This window comes from Anguilla rostrata, chromosome 3, assembly GCF_018555375.3.
Source record: "Anguilla rostrata isolate EN2019 chromosome 3, ASM1855537v3, whole genome shotgun sequence".
Classification (NCBI taxonomy): domain Eukaryota; kingdom Metazoa; phylum Chordata; class Actinopteri; order Anguilliformes; family Anguillidae; genus Anguilla; species Anguilla rostrata.
Window position 1 is genome coordinate 59,812,984 of NC_057935.1, and position 16,906 is coordinate 59,829,889.

The following is a 16,906-nucleotide window of genomic DNA, read 5'->3' on the forward strand; positions in this document are numbered from 1 at the left end:
TCCTGTTTCACGATTTCCATCTGGATCAGCTGTAGTTCATCCATTTTGTCTCTAGCGCTCTTGAGAATTATCCTCGAAGCTATTTGCTGCAGTAAGAAGTAGGGTATTTATTTCTGCTGTGGGTTTTCCGCGGCACATGATCAACTACGGAGTTCATCCCCTGGGGAACTCGCTACATTTCAAAGTACTGTACTTATGGGGCTTCAAATTGCCCGCCAGTACACAGCGAAATTCAAACAGCGGGATTTCCACTCCGTCCTCGGTGCAGATGTGAGCCGCGGTAGCGTGTGCTTCTTGACGTCAGAACTGGACGCCCCCTGCCGCGGCGGCAGAGCCGAGAAGGATCAGTTCTCCAGTGCGTACAGTGCGACTTGATGACCGCCCACTTGTTACTCACCAATTGATCAAGAACACACGTGAAGTGGACAAATGGTGATCACGCATTGAGACGCACATGGTTAGTGCAAATCTAAATTATCTTTTTGTTTTTCTTTCAGTCTAGCTTCTCATGCCAATTTCTGTGTTCATGGTACGCCAGGAAAAAATGGAGAGATAGCGTTTTAAATTTAGAATCTAAGGACCAGGCATTGACAAGTTGATTAGTTAGACCCGGTCATGGTGCCCAAGTTCGCGCTGCAAGTGTTGTGTATTTACTCCTACGTTAAATACTGATGATGGTAGGTAGACAAATACGCCGTGGGTCCAAAATAGATTTTGGGACTTTAAACTTAAACAGCTCAAACTCACATCTAGTTTTATAGTGTATTCAAGTTTTAATTTGCGCGAAATATTCCTGTCTACATTTCTGATATTTTAGTAAAAATTAACTATGACCACACGAAAATCTATTATGTACTGTTTAAAATGTTATTTATGTAGCCTGTAGTGCCTTTTGCTTTGTTTCAGCTTGTGTGATTCCCAAGCACAGCTCGTAGAACTTTATGGAGGAACTTTTTTCATAATTGAGTGTCCCCATTAACAGAACAGTGTAGGGTAAATAGTCTGTACGTTAACCTATTATACGGTAAAATGCCAAAAACCAAGTTCAATATACAATCAAAGGCCAACTGTCCAAACTGTTATTTTCTGAGAGAAGGACAGGTTGTTTATGATCATTTTACTGAAACCTTTATTCCTGCGAAAATGAAATTTTTAACTTTTGCTATGCTGCGTACAAAGCGGGTTGGTCTATCAAGGTGTTTTGTTTGTCATTTGTGATCAGCAAGTGTAGTTATACGGTCTTTTTATTTCGTTCAAACCTCTGCACGAACGGAATGCAACTTCTCGAATGGGCCTACGGAATATATCAATCCGGTGTTGAAAAGTTATGCTACAATTAAACTGTTTTGACACTTCCCATTTAGTCCACTAATGAAAATAAGAGCATGATAACTATTCTATTATTTTATTTGTTTATTAAATGGTTATATTTATTTTTTTTAAAACAGACTATAACGAAATTAAGCTATTTGCCCCTCATTTGTACCATGTATAGCTTACAAGGCATTTCCCGTTTTGGAAATGTCTATAAATGTATTTTATATGCATATCATTCTCATTATCTGATTTATAAGAAAGCTTTATGAATTTACATGGCTACGGTTGAAGATTGTGATTAAAATATACACTAGGATGTTCATTTCCCTTTATAGGCTAATACTCAGACTATTACACAAATTTATTTTTAATAGGCCTAGTTCATTTAATGTCGGTGTTAATGAGTGGAATGTTCTGTTACGCACGCAAAACATATTTTTTTGGAAATCAATGGGTTATTTGTGAGCGACTTGTTGGGTCATGTCAAGTGTGTGGGTTCTTATAGGCCTTTATGTTCTTATATATGTTTTGTTGTCTTGGTCATGGAATTAATTATTTTCCAATATCCCAGAAGGAAATGGCTAAGTAAACTGAACATGTTTCCAGAGTTTGTTTTTTTACCTGCAGAATAGCACATTAACTTGTATTATATCTTCCGACTAATCATGATTTTAATTGGAAGTTGTCAGTTCATGCATTGATTAAGTTTCACCAACCCTGTTTTTAATTAATGTTATTTATAGAGAACGTACTGAATGCGCCAAATTCTTGACATTAACCGGTTTCTGGCAGTTATTGCCGATATGTTTCAAAATTGTTCGTTTAACTAAAGGAATGGCCTATGCATCATATGAAATGAATATAATGACGTACCATATAGTTTACTCTTGGCAACACATTAATATATGTGACGTAAATAAGTGTTGCGGTAACTATAAATTATCTGTTAATTTGCCGATTTAGCAAAGCCAAAGGTTAATTGCAAGTACAAGCTCTACTTCCTCACAAACCCCACGGGCATTGTAATTGCCGTGTCAAGTAATTCAATTAAATTTGTACAGGAGTGTGTTTAACTTCAGACCAATCAACGATATTTTTAAACCATTCATGTTGTAAACCTTAGGTAGGTTTTATTTATTAATTTCAATTAATTGAAACGGAATATGGTAAATGAATCGATGACATTTAGTAATAGCCTAAATCAGTTCGCTGACATTACGTTTCAAATCAGCGTGGTGTAGGCTACTATTCGTATCTTTTAAGTTTATTATCGACCTATTGCTGGTTTGTTGTGCACAGTATTAAATTAACATTGGCCGCTAATTTCATTGGCTATTGTTGGAGATTTTAAAAAACTAGTCTAATTTATCAAACAATACAGATCAGTGTTGCTGCATGCTCTAATATTTTCCACGTGATAATTAAATGTAATTGCGTGTTCATTTATGACGTATCGAGGAAGAATATAGGCAGTTTACAATACATTTTTATGTCCAGTCCAATATTCAGTAGGGGGTTTACCTTTTAATCTCTCTCCAGCTGTAACGAACGACAAGAAACAACTTCAAACTTCATTGTTCCGACCTGCCCGCGTGGCACAGCCGACTATTTGAAACTTTATTTTGTAACACATGGTGTAACTTCATTCATCTTATATTTGCATTGCATTTTCAAAGTAATACATTGTTGTAGAATTTCGTAATCGTTTTCTATTAAAGAAAGCATATGTCCATATGTAGCCTAGTATATATAGATTTGTGGGAACGATGTGGTGTGGTAGAGCCCTTATTTACTTCTCCCGGGTGGTGTATGTAGCCTAATGTGTAATTCGTTGTTCATTACAAATAATCTCGTTCTCGCAATACACCACAACCGCACGTCCTATTGATGGTTGATTTTCTTCTGTGTATGTCTGCTGTATAATCCGTTAAAATATAGGCAATAGCCTATTTAACCAGTTTTTATGGATATATTTGTGCGTGTGTGTGTGTGTGTGTGTGTATTTGCAGGCTGGCACACACACGCGCGCACACACAGACAGACTTTACTGATATAACGTTATTTTATGTCCTTAGTTTGATGAAGAGATTGTAAAGATGTTATAGAAAATATGTTGCTTTGGCGCCATGTTTCTGTCATGAATTTATATAGACGAAATATTATTTATTTATTTAAGCATTCTCTTTGAAGGGCATTTGGACACTATGGTTGTGTTATTGATAAAATGACGGGCATTTAGCTATTTTGTTAATAACCAGCCAGGTTTATAGAACAGCGAATGAATTTACAGGGAATATGTTTGATTCACCCATCTTTGAGCGTATAGGCCTAGTACGCTAGATTATGGATTTTCTTACCGTTTATCCATTAGTTTAACATGAAATCATTGACGATTAATTTAAACATCTGTCTTTCAGTATCAACTGTGAATAAAAATAAAAATTAAAAAAAACAATCAAATACACACACGGAAGCATACTGTCAATGTGCACGGGCGATTGTAGCGCGGGAGAGTGAAGGTTCACTTAGGTTACAGGCATGTGCTTTAGCATTTACAAAATAAAAGTCCATCACTTGTATTGATTCGTAAAGGTATTTGTTGTTCGTCACTGCCCCGAACTCCGCAACTATTTATTTCTAATGTCCCGACCACGAGATTCCCATGGAGTGGCGCGGCTGTTGGAGAGGTGTGAACCTAAAAAGACAGGGGCCTTTGCTAAAGATACGACCAGTGATAATCCATTTTCTAAGGCCTGTCAGTGTACCTCCCTGACGGCCCACTAAAATTAGATTATTACACCTAAAGCAGGGCTCCAGGAATCTTCAACGTGTGTTACACTTATTGTTGACGTCGGAATGTTGTTTGCGATCGGTTGGTATAGAACTATATTATATTATCTGTTGGTTTCCACTGTGTTATGTTTAGGGACAGACTAAGAACAATTGGAAGTTTACAAATGTGTTACTGTCAGTTGTTAACACTAACAGACACGTGTCTGGTGGGAAGTTTCGCCGTGTGTACGTTATGACTTTGAGTGTAATTAGCGCATTTAGAAAGTTAATATGAAACAATAGCCTACACTACTAATTTGTATGCTGCATGGGCCTATTTTGAGCGCAAAGCAGGATAGATAAATCAGCAGCAAGCAATTTTTTCTATCTTATCGATAACCTGAAGTTGCACCTACAAACGTTTCTGTTCTTTATTTTCTGTTTTATAAAATTCAATACTTTGTCTTCCAATTTATTTATTGAGGTTATTTGCCGTTTTGAAAAAAGTGTGTAGTGCACGTATGTGTCGACAAATCTGTGACTTTGCAATGATAGACCGAAGTGTATACCAGCTGCACAATTCACTTTTACTAATTAGGGCAATCAGTAAGATTAACAATATTATAGTAAATTAAAAAATTTTTTTGGAAGAGTTCACAGTATATAATATCTGCACAATATATCATATGTACATATCTGCATATTCCTCCGTAGTCTTTATTTTTCATTTTTATCTCCAAATACATTGTGGGTAAGCATGTTGTTCATTTGCTTGAGGTCCTGGGCTCTGTGCGGCCATCCATCACGTTAGGACCATGCTCGGCCTGTTGCAGAAGCAAAGCTGTGTGTTGCCATGACGAGGAATGTTAAAATGTGTGAGACAAGCCAAATCCAGCTCATCTGCTCTTTTAGATTGGCCAAACACTGGGATTTAGACCACTGGGTGGAACGGAGAAAGCTGGCAGGTACCGAACCCCCTGCTAATGCAGCATCCCCTTCTTCTCAATGCAGGGTGTCCATCTGGAGCTTCTGAGTAATTTACCAGCTCATGACCCCCACCCCCAACCAACCCCTTCCACCCCCATCCCACCCCAAAAAAACTGAAAATGCACAATTCATATTTAAAAATATGAGAGGTGTCAGTCTTACACTTTTTAGGCTAATGTCTCTTCTCTTTTCTTTTTGTCACTCCCTGTGGATTTTGAGGTGTGGCCCACAAGTCTATATCCTGACTTTTATATTTTAACACATTTTTAAATGGCTCTTAAGAATCATTAAAAAACGATTTGAATAAGCAGAGACCTTTCTAGATAATGTTGGAATTACATGGTAAACATCTGTGATACATTACCTGATGTATTTGTTTAGCAGATGCTGTTATATAGAGCTGTCATTTTCTGGAAACTCTTTTAATCTCTAATTTTCTCCAAATTTTCACCATTATATTTTTTGGCCATTCCCGCTGTCAGTCAATGTCGTCAGTTAAATAAATTGCATCCGTTTATAAAGCTTTTTGTTTCCTGGAGAAATTCAAGCTGGAGGCTGGTTCATACACCAAGAAGCAATTACCGCCGGGGCCGCAGTGATGGAACTGTGGTCTCGGTGGACAAAGTACTGTAGCTGTCTGGCTCTGATGGAGATAACGGCAGAAAAAAACTACATGAGCTCGGTGTAGAATGTGCACATACGTACACGAGAATGAACCATTAAAGCTTTGACTCTGTGACACTATTCTTTGGGAATCAAATGTGCTTCCTCTAAACACCACATCATGCACATATTTATGTATTTTAATTTTAATTTTTGGTGGTTTAGTTGTTGAAATTTTTACAGTACTTTTGTTGTAATGTTGTAAATGTATTGCCATAATGTTTCCTCCGCAAAAACAAATCAAATGTAATTTAGTAGGATACAATCCTTCCCCCTCCTGCACACATTCACATACATGCACACACACACACACACACACACACGTACATACAGTGCTCATTTATAGAAACCGGATCAAGGATTTGGATAAAACCTTGAAACCATATCCACCAAGTGCATTGAAGATCCGGAAATGACAAACTCAGTGACAAATGAGCTTGTATTTTGCCCTGGGGAAGGTTATGACACTAATCTCTATGAAAAGCACCAATCCATCAGGAGGCAGTAATAGGCTATGTTTAATTAGTCCTGTAATATGCAATTGGAGTAGTGGGAGCTGAGACAAGTGCAAATCATGGGCAGAGAATTTCTAATCCCTCCTGGGGGCTGTCAGCCCTGAATATCACAACCCCCTGCATTCGTCTGAAAGGGGACCTGTAAACCGACCCCCTTTGAAATCCTATATTCAATTAATCAGTCGATCAATTAATGAGCATCGGTTTTTAAGCGGGGTGATCGGGTTCCCCTGGGGCATGTCACGACGTGTTTGGAATGATGCACCAGACTGCAGGAATGCGGGCTGTCGGGATAGGCCCCACCGTCGCGCCCATCATCACTTCAGCCGTGTTTCGTGGTGTTTCCACTAGTGACACCAAAACAAATTTGTCTGGCCGGGCTATGTGGCCTCCATGGTGGGGGGGGGGGGGGGGTTATGGAGATAGCCCCCAACCCCCAACCCCCAGCCCCCAGCCCCACAGGCCCCGAGCAGAGCCTCATGTTTCAGGCGCTGGTCTAATTGAGCACAGTGACTACCCCTGCAACCCTTCCAACACCCTCCTCTCCAACAGGGTTGGTTTATACATCCCTGCTGACTGTGCTGTCAGTGTCAAACGCTCGTTAGGACATCATCAATCTTCGGCAGTTAGGAACATTCCCAGAAAGAAGGGGGCAGGTGACAGATAGAAGGAAAGAAGAAAGAGAGAGAGGGAAGTATACAGCGTGAGAGAGGAAGGGAGGGAAAGACAGCAAGTGACAGAGGTCCATGGAGAGAGTATGCTGATGGGGGGTTTAAGAGTTTTGCACAAAACTAACTTGTTTGTTTTGCAGAACATAATATGATTTCTGTCTGCTTTATAGAGGTCTTCTCTCAATACCCCCAAGTTGTGGGATTTTAAATCATTTTATTATTTGTCAAAATAAATTCAGTTCTTAAAGAGATACTCCACTGAAAAATAAAAAAATGAATAATAAAGCACAAGCCTAATTTTAATGGGGCATTCCATACATTGCTACAGGTAATAGACAGTTGGACCGCCGTGGATGGATACACGGAAAAGTTATGGAACCCTAGCAAAAAGGAAGAACCATCAGATCTGTGTTATGTAATCACAAAAAAAGTCTTGTGGATTATCAACAGATGGATCAATTTATAAGGATTATTCTAGGAAGAGAAGTGGACCACCTAGGATGGAATGTTAAAAGGAAGGATATACTTGGAGAACCTTTCCGGGCTCCAGCTTCATAGATGACTGGTCATCTGCAGTGATGACTTTGACAGTGAAACCGAAGAGGAAATACTCAAAATCTTTCCTGAAAAATCAAGCTCCGCAAAAAATACCGCCTATGTTCGAGGTAAGTGAACATATAGTCTTTCATAGAGTATCACCTTAAAAGGCACACATCTCCTGTGTAATAAACATATACCAGCCATAAAAAATAGAAAAATAAGAAAAGGAAACACATTTAGCTTTTTAGTAGTATCGACTGAATGAGGGGTCAGGTTCTACATTTTGCCTTTTGTCTCCATAAATCTCTCCCTCCTTCTGCCTCTGACTTCAGCCTTTCATTCCTTCCCCTCCCCCAAGTTTTCTCTGTCTCTCACACACACACTCTTTCTTTGACTCGTTCCAGTGTACAACATACAGCTCTGTAATAATATGAGGAGGGAACCATAAACTTGATGGATGTGGCCCAGCTTGTGTTAGGGCCAGCTGTTACGCATGGTTTTTGTCATCCTTTGTTAGTCCTCTGCATTTGCGCACTTACCTACAGATGCCTACTATTTAAGAGCCTGTAATGTAAAGATGAATATGTTTTTACACAGCCAGAGGAAAAAGAGCTGTGGTAGAAAGTTTGGTGGGTGGAGCTTAGTGGTGGGTGGCTTGGCTCGTTTGCTGAATTGCAGTTCTAAAGAAGAAATATTAAAATTTTGGCGCTTATTGGGTAAGCCGCTATGTTTCAATTATAGGCATTGGGGTGATAAAGAAAAATGGGCATTAAGTAACTCCTTATAATTTTCATCACTTTGCAGTTTGACGTACTGAAAACTGAATGATTTTACTTCCTCTGAAAAGTTTTCTTTTTCTCCATACAGGCTCGGTGACATGATGTCCTTGCCCTGCTCCCTTCCCCCTCTCCCTGTACTCTTCCGCTTGTACCTCATCCCTTCTTTGCTCCTTTCTCCTTCCCTTTCTCACTCCCCTCTGCGCTGGACTTCTTCTCAGGACCCCTGCTACCACCTGGATGGGCGTCCCAGGCACTGCCTGTCGGAATTCATCAACGCTGCGTACGGTGTTCCAGTTCATGCCGGCGATTCCTGGGATGGGCTCATGAAAAATGTCAGCTCTCTCACAGACCTCCACAATCCCCACAACCTGACCTGCTGGGTGGGGGTGGGAACTGGGGGAGATTGGACCTTGATGGTGCCCCTGGGCCGCCGCTTCGAGGTCACCTACATCAGCCTGCAGTTCTGCCAGCAGGGGGAGCTGCCGGACTCTCTCTCCATCTCCATCCTCAAGTCCATGGATCACGGGCGCAGCTGGAGCCCCCTGCAGTTCTACTCCACGGACTGCCCAGGAAAATTTGGGCATCCGTCCCGCACCTCGGCCCCGTCTCGCCACCAGGAAACTGAGCCATTCTGCTCTGATCCCCGCCCGTTGCAGAGGCACAGAGGGGGGCTGGTACTTGCTTTCTCCACTCTGGATGGCCGCCCCTCCTCCCCGGACTTTGACTACAGCCCGGTGCTTCAGGATTGGGTGACTGCCACGGACATCAAAGTGGTGTTTCACAGCCACCAAAGCAAACAGCTGAAGGATGAGTTTGGCAGGGGTGGGGGCAATGCTTTGAGGTGGAGGGCTGGGTCTACGGGTGTAGGAAGAATCCAGACAGACAGGAAAGGAGACCAAAAGACTTGGGGGAGACCACGGACAGGCTTGGCTGAACCAGGCATTGGCAGGAAAGGAGGGGAGTTAAGGCTAGGGGGGCAATCGTTTAGTGAAAAGGAAGCACACGTAAAAAAGACAGGAGTTAGTGGAAACAGGAGAGGGGAAGGGATGCATAGAACCTGGAAGAGGAGTAACAAACAAAGGACAGGACATGCAGAAGATGGGCATAATGTGACCAGAAAGGAGGAGGAGTCCCAGCAGAGGGGCGTGGCCTCCTCTAGAAAAGGGAGGGGTGAAGGCAAGCGCCGTGGCTGGAAGAGAGGTCACCAGCGGAGGATGTGTGAGGGCGGAGTCTGTGACTGGACTGTTGAGGGAGATGGGAGCTCCAGAATGCGGGAACTGAGGAAAAGGAGGACCAACAGTTTGAGTGTTGTGGCACAGTCAAAACAGAGAAGCAGGGGCCTTCAGCAATCCCCGAGACCTCCATCCTCCTTCTCCCCCCTTTCCTCCCTCTCCTCCCTCTCCGCTCCGTTCTCAGGCCCTCCCCTCTCGCTCTCAGACCTGCAGGTGGGCGGGCGGTGTAAGTGCAACGGGCACGCCTCCCGGTGTCGGCGCGATGCTCAGGGGCGAGCCGTGTGCCAGTGTGAGCACCACACTGCCGGCCCCGACTGTGACGTGTGCCAGCCGTTCTACTGCGATCGGCCCTGGCAGCGTGCCACACCCAACCAGCCTCACCCCTGCATCCGTGAGTCTGACCACACGCTGTTTTTTGTTTGAGTCCATTGCATGTCTACATATGTGCTTTGTAATGGTGCATTTGCGTGTTGGTGACTGTAGTTTAATGACATGAAATCTCATGTCACAGGGCAGCAAATGGATAGCATTTAACCATTGTAAACTAACCAAATCTCTCCCACCATTTTCCCACTTAAGTGATATATCAGAAAGTTCACAGTACGCTAATATGCAAATGTTATATTCCATTGGGTTGTAACTGATTGTTGCACCCTGATCCTGACGGTTATAGATGTACATATAGAGTTTATGCAGATGGCTTACATGCACCAAATGGCTAGTTAATCCCAAAAATATTTAAAAACACATTTTATGCTACTTTTCTATCTCTCTCCTTCCCTCTCTACCCTGTTTCTCACTCTCGCTCCCCTCGCAGCGTGTGAGTGTAACGGTCACTCTTCGAAGTGCAGGTTCAGTATGGAGGTGTTTCAGCAGTCGGGACGACGCAGTGGGGGCGTGTGCCTGAAGTGCAGACACCACACCGCCGGGCGCCACTGTCAGTACTGCCAGAATGGCTACACCCGGGATCACGGCAAGCCGATGACTCACCGCCAGGCCTGCCGACGTCAGTGTGTGTGTGTGCGCATACGTGTGTGTGCGTGCGTGCGTGTGTTTGCTTATTTGATGTCTTCGTATTTTTACCATTAAAAAAAAAATGTTTCTGTCAACCCTTTGAGCTCTGCACATAAGTGGTGCTGTTATAAATATGTAGAGACAGACAGGGGTGTAGAGTGAAATTCTGGGCCCTGTGCATATGCAGTCACTGTGGGCCCCCCTTAAAACTGTAAACCAAAGCAAACATTTGTTCTCCCCCAGACTTGTTAGGGTATGTTCTGAGGTATTGAGCAATGTTTATTTCTGGTCTGTATCCTCCCTGTGGGTAAGACTGCCATGACCCGGAGAGGTAAACATTTGTACTGATTTCACTTAGGTTAGTGTCGAAGTTTATTAAGCTCTTGTGTGGGTATAAAAAGAAGTGCTAACTTCTTCCTCTCTGCCTCTTTCTTCCATACCCCCCTTTTTTTCTCCACACACCTTCTTTGTTCACTTCTTCAACCTTTCCTCCCCTCCCCTCCTCTCTCAGCCTGTCAGTGCCATCCGATGGGGGCTGTGGGGCGATGGTGTAACCAGACATCGGGGCAGTGTCTGTGTCGGGACGGGGTGACGGGGGTGAGGTGCAACCGCTGTGCCCCTGGGTACCAGCAGGGGCGCTCCCCAATCAGACCCTGCCTCCGTAAGTCCGAGACTAATGCACTGTGCTGTTTTCTCTCTGTAAACTGGACCTCCCTCTCCTGATTACAAATTCAGTCTCCCAAGTTCAATCAATAATCACTTTATTTCAGTGTTATACATTTGTAGGTCACTGCGATTCATTTCCACTGTTATCAATATACCAAATACATTATTTAAAAAAAAATTGTAATTAATTCATCCAAATGTATAAATTCCCAGAGGGCTTGTGGCGCTGTTTTAATCCATGCGGTGATTGGGAGACTTATGCCAGTCCTGAGAGTCTTAGTGGTAAACCTGCTGCACTGCAGCCCTCCGGGACCAGCAGTGGGCGTCGCAGATCTATAATCAGGTCTGGCGGATTTCAGCGTTTATTTCTGCTGTCCCGACCTGCCTCCCCAGCTGTAAGCGTTAATCCATGTGTGTCACTCGCTTTAATCAAAGGGAGCTGAGAACGAGGCGGGCGGCAAGACTTTTAAGCTCCAATCAGGTGACACGATGCGGTCATGCACCTGTTGGTGTAATCAACCCATCAGTCAGTACGGCAGACACATAATTCTTCAAACGAAAAGACTCACTGAAAGAAAACCTTGTTTGTTTTTATACCCGTCTCTCTGCCTATTAATAGACTTCATAAAGGCGGGCTGGATCTTTGAACAAAACTAGAATCGAAATCTTCTCGCCCTGTGCATAACACCAAATTTTCTATCCGTTTTCCTATTGACTGGCAGTGTCTTCTTAACATCAGCTTATCAGAATAATTAATACCCTACCTTAAGTTTATTTTTTGTGTACAACTGCTGTCCTATAGCACTTCAGTGCACCCCCCCATGCGGGTACAGTAAGATAGTGAGTGGTGTACAGAGGGGATCCTGACTCCATATGCCCCCCCCCCCCTTGGAGCTGCGCTCCCTCAAAGTCAGCTGTGCGGGCGGATTGGGTGTCACTGTCCCAGTTGTGTCAGAGCTGGAGAAGAGGCGCGGGGCTCTGAAAATGCCTGGGTAATATATGGGTGGCCTCCGACTCCAGCCCTTTCATGGCCAGGGTCAGTGTTTGTGGCGGTGGATCGCAGAGGCCGGGTAACGTTAGACAGATGTCCCGGCAGCGGCGCGCTCGCTGGTGGATCCGCTAAGGGTAACGTTAGACAGACGTCACCCGCCACGCCGCACCGACCGGTGTACTGTTGGGTGGGCGACCCGTCCCCGGGGGACCACACACATGCACAAACTGGCCCAGACAGACACACTCGGCTTGTACACAGGAATGCCTCGTGCACACATAGCGCGCATATTTGCATTCTCTCTCATTCGACACACGCATACCCCGACACCGGGGGCCAAAGCTGCAGCTCTGTGGGCAGCGGCGAGCTTCCGCTGGGAGCAGGACGGGATCTGTGACTAAAATCACCTGTCAAGTCCCCAGTGTGGCGCTAACTAGATAGTAATTGGCCAAGTAAGAAGTGTTTTTTATCCATACTTATGAAATAAGAATTCTTTCCTTCTTTTTTGCTGTGTACTTCTTTCCTCTTTCTTACTGTGTATGTGTGCATGTGTGTGCATGTGTGTGTTTTTTTATTCCACATAGGAATCCAGGAGGTAGTCCCTACAACACCAGTTTACCAGCCCCAGTACAGCATAGGTGAGAGGCTTTCTGACTGAAAGTTTATTGCCCACTTGGTCCATATCATGTTTAATTGAAAATAATAAAAAATTTGTTAAGGAAATTTTGCATTGTGTAGCATCCGTGTCTTAGCCCACATTTGAAATCCCACTGCTTTCCTGTTTGTGGTGTCCCCTGCTCTGACTGGGATATGTCGCCCCCCTGTGGGAACTGTCTATAGTCTGCGGCATGAGGACAGTCACTGGATACTGTGACAACAGTGACAGACCACATTGTAATTAGAGTGTTTGGCATGTGCAGCTGTCAGTTTTAATCCTATTATATTACACTCTCTTTTCATCCCTGTCTCTAAGCTGAGGAGTGCAATTCCTATTGCCAGCCATCCCAGGTTAAAGTGAAAATGAACCTGGAAACATACTGTTTGAAGGACTATGGTAAGTGACTGTCCCAAAACAGGAGTGTTGTTGGACACAGTTATTCAGAGCAGGGCCACCTAGCTGTGCCAGGATGCATAATATACGATATTTGCATTTACCTTCTCTCAACCCTCCATACTCTCTTTCTCTTTCAAATGCCAAGTATTTGGTAAGAATGTGTACTGTACTTGTACTTGATGATAGTGTACTTGGTGTATATTATGTACCGAACACTGAAAGGTTGTATAGTGTATCATATACTGTATAAGGCCATTATGAGAGGTCTGGATTGATATCATTGTGCTGCCTTCTCCTGTCAGTATTAAAGGTGCAGGTGAGGGGAATGGAGCGTTCTGGTCCCTGGTGGCAGTTTTCTGTGTGGGTCCAGACCGTGTTCCGTGTCGGGGAGTCCCGGGTCCGGCGGGGGCAGCAGGCCCTGTGGGTGCCTGACCGGGACCTGGGCTGCGGCTGCCCCGCCCTGCAGGTGGGACGCACCTTTCTGCTGATTGGAGGAGAGGATGGGCAGAGCTGGGGTCCGGAGGACAGCCGGCTGGTGGCGGACCGTTCCTCGCTGGCTCTACCGTGGAGGGAGCACTGGAGCCCCAAACTAAGGGGGTTCCGGGGGCAGGACAGGAGGGGGCGCTGCCCCATCGACCCCCCAAGGAATTCCACTCGTTCCCCTTCCCACTGGCGCCCCCACAAGGAGTTCACCCCTCCACACCTAGTGCCCCCGCCCTCAGAATCCCTGCCCCCACGCCCGCACCCGCCGCCACCCACAGAGACTAAACTGCCGCCTCACACACACAACCCGCGCGACTCACTGAAGCCTCATCCCACAGAGGAGGGGGGGAGCCCTCCACACCAACAAACAGATCACACACACTCTCCGCTGCAGGACGAGGGGGACCCACAGCACCCCATCAGCAGTGTGCCGTCCCCGGACACGCCTCTCACCCCTCCAACACAGCAGTCCCATCCCAGACCCAAACCTGCACACACCAGGAAGCATTCCCCCGTCATACCCACCCCCACACAGCCGCTCCACCCCCCACACTGACAGCACAGCTTAGGGGGAGGAGGAGAAAAGGGGGGGGGGGCTCAATGTCATGGCAGTGTAGCTGAGTGACCTCACCCCCCATTGTGACTCTATGTGAGGCAGGAACACTGTGGGGTAACCGATGACTCGTGGAGCTCTGTCCCCATGTGGGCATGCCCCCTGCCCCACGGAGACAGGTGAAGCTGCGCTGCGCGTCTTAAAATGCTCCAGGGGTTATTTCTGACTTGTCGCCCCCAGCTTTCGGAATGAACTGCACTTGTAACAGACGTGTCCCGTGGCAGGTGAGCAAAGAGAAGATGGGGGTGACCTTTGGGACTCTGCAGCTATTCCTGACCTCGCCGTACCAGAATAAGGACAGTCAAGGACATAGCGTTCGTTCCCTTCCTTTACTAATGCTGCTTATACTGAGCTGAAGGCCTGATGACGTGGATTGCAAACGTTGTAAACAGGACGTTGGGAGAAACAGGGTGGCTGTGTTCACAGAAATCATACCAAACGAAGTATCACTGTATAGTTTATTAGCCTTATTCTGTCTTAATTACTTACACATGTGACAACATGAAAAGGGAGTTGGATATCTGGGTCTGGTATAGCGTTTTTCAGCTTCCATCAGCTATTATATTCCACATAATAAAACATTTATAGAAAGGAGGGAGTCTTTGAAAGTGTGCTACTGATCTCCCTGTGATCGTACCATGGAGCTGTGAGGATACATGCAAGAAGGATGCTGCCATAGCTCTTTAGCCATTTTATAATTTCTCTGCTGAAATGCACTGTACATTAAAATGTGATGAGGTCAGCAAACAAGAACTTAATTACTATAAAATCTATATTTTGTTATTTAATTTCATATATGTATTTATCACTTTATCCCAAATCAATAGTTCGGCAATTAATACTGTGTAAATTAAAATGATACTAACAGTGTGATACACGTAATTATTATTATGAAGTCAGAAAGGTAATTTTTTAATCCCAAATATTATGACCCCATTGATCTCTAGAATCTGGTTTTCTAGCTTTCATGAAATAAGGTAATCCCTTATGGCATTAGAGTACTTAGTTAATGGAGAGGTGTGCCCATATGCAGAGAGCGCTGATGGTTCATGAACACTATCAGTGTTTGCGTGGCTGTGTCCCTGCTTGGCTGAGTGACTAAAGACAGAAAGGTCAGATATTTGCAAGTTAACCTCGTATCGATTGCTCAGACATATCAAGTAGATGGCTCTCGCAGTGCTGATGGGCACATTTTCTTTTACAATTAACAAATACCCTGGATTTGTTTTCCAGAGAACAAGCTTTTGTACCCTTTAAAAGTACCCAAAGAAGAAGACTTTTTCTTGTTACCCTACTGTGATTGTAAATGTTCCCCGTGTTGTGTAGTTGAGTCAGCCAGACTGACACATCTAAAAAGAGCTGGACCCACACATACAAAACACACACACACACACACACACACACACACACATGCATGCACACACACACGGCCCTGTAAGTGGTCCAATGACCTGGTCCATACCAAGTGATACTTGGGGTGTGTTAGTCTGTGGAGATACAGGAGTTCATGTGAACCTGAAGAGGAAAGCAGATGTGGAAAATCATGTATTCAGAAGTGATCGTTTTTTCCTGTGTGGTTGACCATCCCTATTGTAGCCCTTGTATGAAAATAAATAGGAAAAAAGCCTGATCATGACTGATTGAGTTTCTGTGATGTGACACACCAGATGCAGGGGATTAATCTGTTTAAAGTGGGCATGAAGTATCTCCCACTCCTGACATTTCACCTTTTTAAAGGATTTGTTTTCGGCTTGTTTGATTTGAAATCCTTGAAAATCCGTTTTGACACACTTCTACATATCCATCCAGCAACTGCATATGTGTAGCATGTACGCTGTAAAACAGCATAACAGATTATCAGTTGTATTATTCATGTTAGCACATGGCTCTAATTATAGGAAGTACACAAGTAGGCCTGTGTACTGTACATAATCCTTACAACAGACTAAATGTATGTGCACATACATTTATCAAATGAGAGATGCACATATATACACACATGCACACTAGCATACTACATAGAGGCACAGAGACAGTAGCTGGAAGGGGGATTAACATGGACAGGGTTAGTGTAAACACCTTCCACTGAGCCCTGCCTCATTTAATTCCTCACAGGAAGAATTTTTACGAGATGAGAGACCACAGAGAGTCAGGGTTCAACAAGTTTTGCAGCATACAAACACACACACTCACTCACTCTCACGCACATTCTGCATCCAAAGAAAAAAAAAAAACACTGCACTCTTTTCACACACTTGTTCACACACCTGGCAGAGGTTAACCGGACTCAGAGGTCAGTCTTGTTGATTCCACCCACCTGCATGCCTTCCATGCAAATGCTTCACATCTACAGCAACTCTACTCCCTGCTGATTGCTCCCAACCAAGTGTGCTCCCTTATGTGCACTGTCAGCAACACCAATCGCTGCATCTGCTTCCCTGCAAACAGGGCTGAATAAGGGCTGTTCAATGCGTTCCCTCTAGACATTACAACCATTCATATGCCAGAGCAATATACATAAAATGCCCTACAAAATGATCAGCACCCTTAGCACCTTTGATAAGTAATGGGCTATAATGTATGCACATAAAATAGGAAACATTTTTCTT

At 44.3% G+C, this 16,906-nt stretch overlaps 1 protein-coding gene across 1 annotated transcript; it reads left to right on the forward strand.

The window, feature by feature from the left end:
• The first annotated feature begins 21 nt into the window (after nt 1–21).
• Nucleotides 22–15,927, forward strand: ntn5 (netrin 5). Its single transcript, XM_064328879.1, has 8 exons — nt 22–457; nt 7,254–7,590; nt 8,333–9,867; nt 10,294–10,482; nt 11,002–11,151; nt 12,732–12,785; nt 13,121–13,201; nt 13,504–15,927. Exons 3-8 carry the CDS (start codon nt 8,343–8,345, stop codon nt 14,238–14,240), a joined length of 2,736 nt encoding a protein of 911 aa, XP_064184949.1. The 5' UTR covers nt 22–457; nt 7,254–7,590; nt 8,333–8,342; the 3' UTR covers nt 14,241–15,927.
• The last annotated feature ends 979 nt before the right edge of the window (nt 15,928–16,906 follow it).